The sequence below is a fragment of the Cebus imitator genome, unplaced genomic scaffold (assembly GCF_001604975.1).
Source record: "Cebus imitator isolate Cc_AM_T3 unplaced genomic scaffold, Cebus_imitator-1.0 Scaffold449, whole genome shotgun sequence".
In the NCBI taxonomy this organism is placed as follows: domain Eukaryota; kingdom Metazoa; phylum Chordata; class Mammalia; order Primates; family Cebidae; genus Cebus; species Cebus imitator.
In genome coordinates, this window is record NW_016107764.1 from 1,847,326 (window position 1) to 1,857,329 (window position 10,004).

At 57.3% G+C, this 10,004-nt stretch overlaps 1 protein-coding gene across 1 annotated transcript; it reads left to right on the plus strand.

Moving 5' to 3' along the window:
- The first annotated feature begins 5,389 nt into the window (after positions 1-5,389).
- LY6L (lymphocyte antigen 6 family member L) lies at positions 5,390-8,171 on the plus strand. The gene is made up of 5 exons (XM_017511446.2): positions 5,390-5,572; positions 6,162-6,308; positions 6,531-6,621; positions 6,707-6,823; positions 7,942-8,171. The coding sequence occupies exons 1-5, from the start codon at positions 5,390-5,392 to the stop codon at positions 8,169-8,171; spliced, it is 768 nt and encodes a 255-aa protein (XP_017366935.2).
- The last annotated feature ends 1,833 nt before the right edge of the window (positions 8,172-10,004 follow it).

A 10,004-nucleotide genomic window follows, 5' to 3' on the forward strand; every position in this document is an offset into this window, starting at 1 on the left:
AAAAAAAAAAAAAAAAAATTAACCTTTGTTATTTCCCAGTGCAAGTATATGGGGTTAGATTCTTCCCGGGTGCAGCTTTTGCTGCAGCACAGTAGTTCTGATCATTTCTAGATATTTTAGTTTCCAGTAAGACTTCTTTAACTGTGGTTTGTTAGAATGCTCACCAAGGTTTTAATATGTGTCCCTGTGTCATTGATGCTTTTGCTGTGAACTCCTATGCTGGGTCAGAGAATATTGTCAGCGTGGTAAATGGTCTGGTTTGAAGAGGATAACGAAATCCTTGCTCACTCACTGTTGCCTCGGAAAAAATGAAAATGATAACCATCTGTATATTTAGAACAAAATGAAAGCCTGGACTCCCTGGTTCAAGGGTTCCCTGGTGCGTGCGTGCTGGACTGATTTTGCAGAGTGAATAGGAAGGCTGGTGAGCCTGGGGGAGGCCGTCCAGGCTTACTGATGTCACTCAACCCCAAGTCACACAGAGCACAGTCCCACACACCTGTCTGCCTTAGGGAGCGCCCCGGACGCACCTCGCAGGCACAGGGAGTGAGGGGCCGGAGTGTGAGGCCTCCACTGCCCACCCGGCTCCCTGCACCCTCACAGCTCTCGGGGTGCTGCTGTTGTTCCTTCTGGGAGCCTTGTCAGCAGCAGAGAGAGGTCTCGCTGGGGACGCCCAGACCGCTGTCCCCAGATTGACACAGCAGGGCAAGGACCTGTTCCCAGGGAGAGCTGTCATGGAGCCCCCAAGGCAGGGCCAGGAACTGGAGCGTGGAAGAAGCCCAGTCACCAAAACTGCATACAATCAAAAGGGCTAGAGCTCCATGGCCCTAAGAATCACTCAAACCAGGGTCCCACATGGCAAGGGGAGGAGAAAGGCAAGCAAGGCATGACTTGGGCAGAGCCAGGAGGGCCGAGCAAGAAAGCTGTCAGGCCCTTCATGTGTGCCTGGGGGCAAATGGCTAGGATCGGAGCTTCCCAACAGCCAAGGTGAAAAGGAAAAAGGGTCAGAGGTATAAGTGTAGTGGGAGCACGGTGATCTTGAGAGTTAAACATTCAGCCTGGCATTCCACCGCAAGAGCACAGGGATGGAGATTGTGGGACTTGCTACAGGATGCCACTTGCGGAGGCCTCTGGACATCACACCACGATCCTCTCACTGGAAAAATCCCATAGTGTGTTTCTGCCCGTGCCTGCAGTGGGGTGGGAGACACTCCCACGCAGAGGCTTCCTGGCACCCAGCCCTGTGACGGTGAATGCAATCAGGGCAGGGAGGAAGGAAGGAAGCCCACCTCATCTAGACAGGACGCTTTCATATTTTCCTGATTGCGATGCACAGTTAAAATAGTTAAATAAATATATACACACCCAGAACACTGAAACAGATGACATTTATATAGCATATTCACATAGATTTATAACTGCTAAACATAAAACTTATACAAAACATAAATATAAAATATGAAATAAAATATAAAACATTCACAACATGTACATTTGTATATCTAAATCATTATGTACACACACATATACACAAGCAAAAATACGTAAGACACATGCATAAATATCTCACTTTTTTGTTTAAATTACATTCTTCATTAAAATGTGTGTCCTAATTGTGCATAATGTACTTTGACATTTGTTATTTGATTCGATTCTATTCTTTCCACTTCTAGAACATACAAACACGGTTGCTATCCCATCTCCAGCTGGGTTTTATGGCCTGGACTCCCCGGACAGTGCTGTTCCCGGCACCGCTCAGAAGCAATGCAGAGGGCAGGCCGAGGCTCCATGCGGCTGAGCCACGCTTGAATTCAGCCCTCTACCTGTTACCTGGGTGATCCTGAATCAGGGCACCAACCATCCTGGTTTGCCCAGCACTGAGGGCTTCCCAGGTCACAGGACTTTGGTGCTAAAATTGGGACATTGGTCCCCATCCTGAAGCCAGCGCCTCAGGTCTCTGTTCCATTTTATTATTTTTAGAATTGGGCTCTTCATGGTACCCACCTCCTAGAATTGAAGTCAGGCCAGAAATGAAGAATGTTTTAGAATAACACTCAGCAGATGTCACAGGGGACCCGTGGGCTGTGCTCCTCCGGGCGTCTCTGCTGCCGGATGTGCACTGACTCACTCACCTGGGCGGGTGTTGGAGTCTGGGGCCGGGGGTCCTGACAGAGACTGCCAGGAACAAGCAAGCTCTTGACAAGGTGGAGGCCCTGCCTCTCCTGAGCGGCTGCGGGACCAATCAGGGAACCGCGGAGGCGAGGACCCCGGAGCCGGCCCCTGCCCTCAGACACAAGTCTTCACTCTGGGCTGTTTTGAAGTCTGTCCAAGAACTATGCCACGTCCAGGGGTGCCCCCAGGAACAGCAATGGGCCATGCCAGCCCGAGAGCTGGAGTGATTCGTGATGGGGTAACTGCATGGCGCAGTCAAGGGTCCTGGGAACACCAGGCCTGCACCCGCCTGCCCTGCTGATCACAGGCTGACTGACCCTTTCCCATCCCCGCCACTCCCCACCACCTGCAGGGGCTGCAGTGTCTGGGAGTTAATTCATGAAGGAGAGAAGAAATGAGGCCAGGAACACCGCTGGACACGGCACCGAGGAACTGGGTCATGTGGGAAGAAAGTTGCCCAGGAGCCAAGGCAAGAGACTGAAGGCACAATCTGTCCCAGTATAATAGATAACTGATTACTCAGTTATAGCAATGGTGCCAAATAGATTTGGAAACAATCACATAATTCTATAATCTTATTAAATCATTATTCTTGATTGATCTTTGCTTGAGTATTATAGCATAGAATCGTTTTAGTCTTACAGTATAGGCCTAATTGGGTGAAATATAATGAGGAACCGAAGGGACATTGTGAGACGTGATCAGCAGGTAAGAGCGAGGGCCTTGCGGTAGCACCAGTGCCTGGGAAGGCGCCCGCTACTTAGCAGGCCGTGAAGGGGAGTTCAGAGAACACTCTGCTCTGCCCGACTCTTGAGGAAGGCCTGACATTAGCCAGGCCACCCGCAGACATCCAGGGGCTTAAATGCCTCTCCGTGGCGCTGTGCTCTGACGGTCACCATCCTTGTCCACTTTCATGTTCTGCTTTCCCACCTGGAGCTCCTTTTACGTTCTTAGAAGTCGTGAGAAGTAAGAGTAGGGGAAGCCTTTGATCTTTCCGATGAGTGTGTAGAAAGATGCTGACATGTGTGCCTCTCTCCCTTGCAGCGGCTACCTGAAAGGGAAGGGCCCCCTGTACTGTAAGCACGTGATTTGCTTGACCCTATCCATCACGTCAGATGAGTCACTCTCCTGACCCTGCCCCTTGCCTTGTAAACAATAAGTATCAGCACGTCCAAGCGTGGACTCCGCCTTGGTAGCAGTGGTCCCCGGGGCCCAGCTGAATTCTTCTCTTAACTCTGCAGTCTTGTGTCTTTCTTTCCTGTGATCTCTCATCTCTGCACACAAAAGAACGCCCACTAGACCCTGCGGGGCTGGACCCTGCTGGGTCAGCCCTGAGGAGGGCCAGTCCCTGCTCAGGGGCACGGAAAGCTGTGTGGTTCCAACCTTGGCCCTCTCGGCCATGGCTGCCCAGACACCCCACGGTCAGCCACAGGCTCAGACAAGTCTCTGCAGACCCCTCAGCCACATCCTTTGACATCTGTGTGTTCCTTCCGGCCTCCGACCTCCAACCTCCACCTGGACTCCTTTATTGCATATGCCTCCAATGCCACTGTTCTTTTGATTTTTTTTCTTTTCTTTTTTGAGATGGAGTCTTGCTCTGTCGCCAGGCTGGAGTGCAGTGGCGAGATCTCAGCTTACTGCAGCCTCCAACTCCATGGTTCCTGCCTCAGCCTCCTGAGTAACTGGGATTACAGGCATGCGCCACCACGCCCAGCTAACTTATTTGTATTTTTAGTAGAGACGGGGTTTCACCATGTTGGTCAGGTTGGTCTCAAACTCCTGATCTCAGATGATCCACCTGCCTTGGCCTCCCAAAGTGCTGGGATTACAAGTGTGAGCCACTGCACCCAGCCTTGATTTTTCTTTTTGATTTTTGACTTTGCAGATTTCACAGTGCCAAATTCATTCAAATAAATCACAGTGCACATGGCAAGTGAAAAAATGTACATGAAAAACAAAGTGCATATACCCCTCCCCTCCAAACTTCTTCCATCCCGTGCCCTCTAAGCTCACCCCCAGAATAGCCCCCCGACACACACAGGCTGGGTGGCAGAAAGGGCTGGAGCATCAGAGGACAAAAGGAGCAGAGGACGCTGAGCCTGGACAGGCAGGGGTCAGAGGGCAGGGCCGTCTGGGGCATCCCTGGAGCATGCACCAGGGAAAGCAGGGAATGAGGACAGTCCTCCTGCATGGGCCACCGTGTGGACACAGGGGAAATGGCCACACCTGGCTGCACACTCACTCGGGGCCAGCACCTTCTCTCCCAGCTGCCGTTAAGGGAAAGCCACCACAGGGGAGGGGCTTGCTGGGCTGCGGCGCAGAGAGGATGTGGAGGCCCCCGGAGGTGGTGGGCAGCAGTCACACTGGGGCAGGGGCAGCCCTTCCCAGACACCTTATGGGTAGCAGTTACCCCTTCCATCTTTCCACCACTCACCTCCTGCAAGACCCCTGAGGGCAGGTAACCGGGTGGGCTCCCTGCTGCAGCCCCGGGTCCAGCCCTGCCTGGTCATTATACATGCTCAAAAGGATGTGATTAAGGCACATCCTTCTTTTTTTTTTTTTTTTTTTTTTTTTTAGACGGAGTTTCGCTCTTGTTACCCAGGCTGGAGTGCAATGGCGCGATCTCGGCTCACCGCAACCTCCGCCTCCTGGGTTCAGGCAATTCTCCTGCCTCAGCCTCCTGGCACATCCTTCTGAAGGCAGGAAGGAGCAAAGAATGAACCTGGCACGGGCGAAAGCTGTGTGACCACCTGGGCTGGAGGGGAGGGCATGGGGCCATGGGGAGCTGCCCTTAGAGGGACAGCATCGAGAGACTGGGTACCAGGGAGGGGCTCTGAGGAGGACAGGGAGTCCTCGCACTGAGGACAGCATTTCCTGACCACACCTGGGTCTGGCAGGGCCCAGGGTCCCCTGGTGAGGTGGGGAGGGGGGACCTCGGTACCCACCAACCCAGACGTCCATGCTGTTGAGTTCCAGTGGCCCAGTGAGAACACGGGTGGGCTCCCTTGGAATAAAAGAATAAAGAATAGGACAAAGATGAGTCTGGGGGGAGGGTGCAGGTCAGCGCTGTAACAGGGCTCCCCACACTCTGCATCCTGGACCTACATGGGGCAAGGCAGATGCTGCAAAAGGAATTGGAAGCACAGCCTCCGTGGGGCTCAGGGACGCTTGAGCACCCAGGCAGACCTGGCGGGGTCCCAGCCTCACCTGTGGGGGGATGGAGTCTGTGAGGACAGAGCTGGGAGGCAGCCTGCACAGGAGCTGTGTTTCCAGGACATCCATCTTCAAAGGCCGGTACTCAGGCCCCAGCTGCTGCAAGGGTGCAGCCCCTGCAGGTCCCAGAAACTTGGCCGGGGTCCTGGGGCTGCAGCCCCAATCCCTGTGCCAGCTCCAGGTTCTGGTAAGGCTGTGGGAGCAGTGGACTCGGGACATGGCAGCCTTGCTGTCCTCTGGGCCACTGACCCTGCCTGGGGGGCCCTTGGAGGCGCCTGCCCTTCTCCTCCTTCTCCTCTCCCCGCAGGCCACTCCTGCCAGGGGAAACCTCCACGCACTCTAGAAAGTGTGAAGATTCTGTGCCTGCGGCCCAGCTATCCGCCCCAGCTGCACTTGCCCTTAACCGGCTCCTTCCGGGCTCTGCCTGGCCGGCTCCAGCTCCCTCCGGTTCCATCTCTGGTTGTCCGAACCTCCCGGGGTCCCTCCTTCGCCTCCTTCCTCTTCCTCCTCCTCTGCCTTGAAGCCTCCTCTCTCCCTCTGCTTCCAACTCCAGACCACCCCCACCCCACTCCAGGGAAAGTGTCGCCGCCCTCAGCACCCTTGGAGGAGCTCAGGACCCTCTGGGTCTCCCTCAGCCTCCCCGGGTCTCCTAGTCAGGAACCAGTTCTGGCCCCATGTTTTCCCACAGCGTGGAGCCCAGGGTCTGTGATCGCGGCTGAGGCTGGCCTTGGAGGGACCCTGAGGTGTCCCCCTCCCTATGGGGCTGTGTTCGGCAGGAGGCGACTGGGGCCCTCGGGGACTTAAGAGCTGACCCCACCCACGCAGGAGCCCCGAGGAGGGGCTGGCCGGCCCCGCCCCCTCGGCCCCGGGCTGACTCCTTCTCCAGGGCGCAGCTCCCCCAACACAGCCCCGGAGGAGAGAAGGTGCCCGGAGGGGGTCCGGACCCTGGGCCAGGGCTGAGATGAGGGTCGGGTGAAAGCCGGGCTTAGAGGGTTTAGGAAGAGAGATTGGAAGGGGGGCCAAAGACAGAAGGACCAGGGAGAGGGGATGCTGGCAAGGGAGGAGAGCGAGCGACCTGAAGCAGGAGGCTGGGGGTGGGGTTGCCCTGGGTGAAGCCCCCCCAACACCCACCTCACCCCCCTCAGGCCATGCCCTCCGGCGTCATGGAGGGGTTCGTCCCAGCCCTGTGGGCCCTCCTGCTGGCTGCTGCGTCTGCTGGCTGCGCCACGACACCAGGTAAGGGGCGGGCCGGGCGGGTCTGGTGGGCGGCGGGGACCGGGCTGCATAGCCGTGTTCCACGTTCCCCGCGTGCTGCCCACAGCTGGGAACCTGAGCTGCTACCAGTGCTTCAAGGTCAGCAGCTGGAAGGAGTGCCCGCCCACCCCGTGCCGCCCGCTGGACCAGGTCTGCGTCTCCAACGAGGTGGCCTTCTCGCTGAGTGAGTCCCCGCCGGGCAGAGGGCAGGTGCCAGGCCCCGGGAAGGGACGGCGCCCCCGCCTCTCCGCGACTCAGCGCGGCGTCCTCGCGCTCCAGGGCTTGGGGCCTGTGGGTCCCACGGTGTCCTGCTGTCCCTCCCGCGTTGGGCTGGGGCACGCATCCAGAGTGTGACATTTGACTTAACTTTTCTCCTCCCTTTGAAGTGTCACTAGGAACTGTCAGCGGTTCAAAGGCTCTGATGTCACTGAATTTACAAAGACAGCGGAACGCACGGGAGTGGGGAGCGGCAGCTGTTGGGGCGATGGGTTATCTGACAGTGGTGCCGCCCAGCCGGCCCTTCGGGGTCTGTGCTGCGCTGGAACACAGCGGTACACCTGCCGGCGACCCGGCACCACGCAGGCGGCACTGGAATCGAATACAGTGTATGACAGAGTCATGTAGTATAATACAACATAATGAATATAACGTGTGTATTGCAACTTAATACGGTGCAATATAATGCAATATAAGACAATATAATATGATAAAATATAATGCAACACAACGTATCTTAACATAGTATGATGCATAAAGGCGATTCCACCCACACTCTTTTCTCGACAGTTTGGGTTTTGAGTGTTGTGTGTCCCTTCAGTGGTTCTGTGGTTGTTGACAGACATGTGTCCATCAGAAGTCTCTGCCATGTCTGTCAATGGGCAGTACAGAGAAATAAGCCCAGGGCTTGGCGCCCAGCCCAGCGTGCTCTTTGTGACAGGCAGCCCCTTTCCACTGCTCCGAGTCACCCCATCTCCCTACGAGGCAGAAGCCCCAGGGCTGGGTGTCCAGGCTGTGCCTGGTTCAGGGGAAAGCCTCTTATGGCCAGTTGCCTTGGAGTCCATATTTGCTGTGCGGCGGGGTGGAGGTGGCCTAGGCAGCCAGGCTCCCCAGCTCTGCAGCACCTCGCCCAGGAAAGGACAGGAGACGGTGGTCTCTTGGCCCCCCTCACAGGCTCAGGTTCCATGCTCTGGTTCTTTCTGGTCCCGGCTGCCCGTGTGGAAATCATCCTTGCTCTTCTGCAATAACCGTGAATACCTCCTTGCTGGGGGCTCTGGGGCCACCTGCCTCTCCTCTTTTCTGCAGAATCAAGTGTGGAGGTCCTGCTCAGCAAACGCTGTGCTCCCAGATGTCCCAACACCAACATGGAGTTTGAATGGTCGCCTGTTCCTGGGGTGCAAGCTGTGATCACCAGGCGCTGCTGTTCCATAGCTCTCTGCAACAGCGCACCCACCCCACAGGAGGGACAACGCTGGCCCCTGTGTGGGGGGCTCCTGCTCCAGGTGGGCCTTGGCCTCCTCTGGGCCCTGTTGTGAGGCTTCCCTCCGCACCCCTCCAGCCCTGCTGGCCCATCCTGTCTCCCGCCTTCAGCTGCCATCCTGCCTCCACACCTTCCAGGGCACTGGGGGGGATGCTCCCTCTCTGAGGTGGTGGGGAGGGGGCCATCGCCTCCACCCTGGATCTAGCCACCTCACTCCTCCCCAGCAGGGGCCCCATTGCTGGGGAACCCCATAGATTCAGCAACCGCTCCTCCTGGGGAAGGACAATGCCCTCAATGTGGGTGATGGGGAAGGACAGTGCCCCTGGTGTGGGTGATGGGGAAGGACGGTGCCCCTGGTGTGGGTGATGGGGAAGGACGGTGCCCCCGGTGTGGGTGATGGGGAAGGACGGTGTACCTGGTGGGCAATGGTTCCTCATATGAGGCCCCTTACCCTGAATGCTGTCTGTCCAGGACTTTTTGAGGGGCAGGAGAGCCTGGGTGCAGCCACATCTGGGGCTCCCACTCTGCCTTCCCATTTCCAGCCCCCTTTGCCCAAGGGAAACCCAGGAAGGGTAACCCTGTGGGTACCCCAACCTGTGCATTGATACAACAACCTTCACCCTCTCAGAGACAATAAACTCTCATGCCCACACGGTGCCCATTCCTTCCTTCCCGCTTCTCCCTGTCTACCCGCCCTGCCCAGTCCTCAGCAAAGGCCTCTGTGGGTGGGTACTGGCAGCCACTGGAGAAGCCAGATTTGCAGAAAACCTCCCAGCCGGGAGGCTGAGGATAAGGACTGTCCCTGCAGCCTAGGGCCCAGCAGTGGGTAAGCGATATGTCCCAGGCTCAGGGCTGGGATCCTAGAAGGGCTGGGGCCCCTGAGTGGAGGTGGGGAAGGGCCTGGAGAAGGGGGTCTGTGACATGTCACCAGGGTTGAGGTGCCCATCTGTGCAGCCACAGTAGGATCCAGGAGGTCAGGACTGATGGACAGTGCCAGCAATGGGAGGGTGGGAATGGGAGGGCTGCCAGGTGAGGCACTGATGGAGTGCAGGCTGGGGCAGAGGGGGCCAATGCCGAGCTCAGGACTGGCCAGGCTAAGCTGGGCACCATGGGACATCTGGTGCTGTCCTGGGGCAGGGTGGCTGAGAAGGAGGCCTTCTGCATCAGGACAGGGGTGGGCTCACCAGGTAGCAAAGCCCCAGATGAAGGACAATGCTGGGTCTGCTGCCTGCTGCCTGAGCACAGGTCCTCACAGCACCCCTCCACCCTGCACCCCTGCACCTGGGCACTGCCCCTCCAACCTACACCCCTGCACCTGGGCTCTGCCCCTCCAGCCTGCACCCCTGCACCTGGGCACTGCCCCTCCAGCCTGCACCCCTGCACCTGGGCACTGCCCCTCCAACCTACACCCCAGCACCTGGGCACTGCCCCTCCAGCCTGCACCTCTGTGCCTGGGCACTGCACCCCCAGCTGCCCTCTGGCCTGTCATTGTTTCCCCTGTGGAACGAGGTTGACCTGGCAATCCCCTCAGGTAGGCCCGGAGGGCCGTGGATCCCCTGTCCTCTGCAGGCTGCAGGCTCTCCAGAGGAGGTTCCTCAGGTTCCAGATAGAGCAGGACCTGCTCCCCTCCCCTTGTGGTTGTGAATTTTTAGGGTGGCATGTAACCCTGCCTGCTAGGGCAGCTCCTCGGGCAGGGCACCTGGTGCCTGTAACCTCAGGAATCTGGGGTCCTGCACCTTGGGGCAGCCAGCAAGACCAGTGCTGGGAGGAGATTCTCTAGGACCCTGGCCCAAAAGCGTCTGTTTTTCTGTCAGGAGGGTGCTGGGAAGTGATCTGGCCACAGTCTTCCCTGATGCATTTTCCTAGGAAATCTGTGTGAATCTAATCT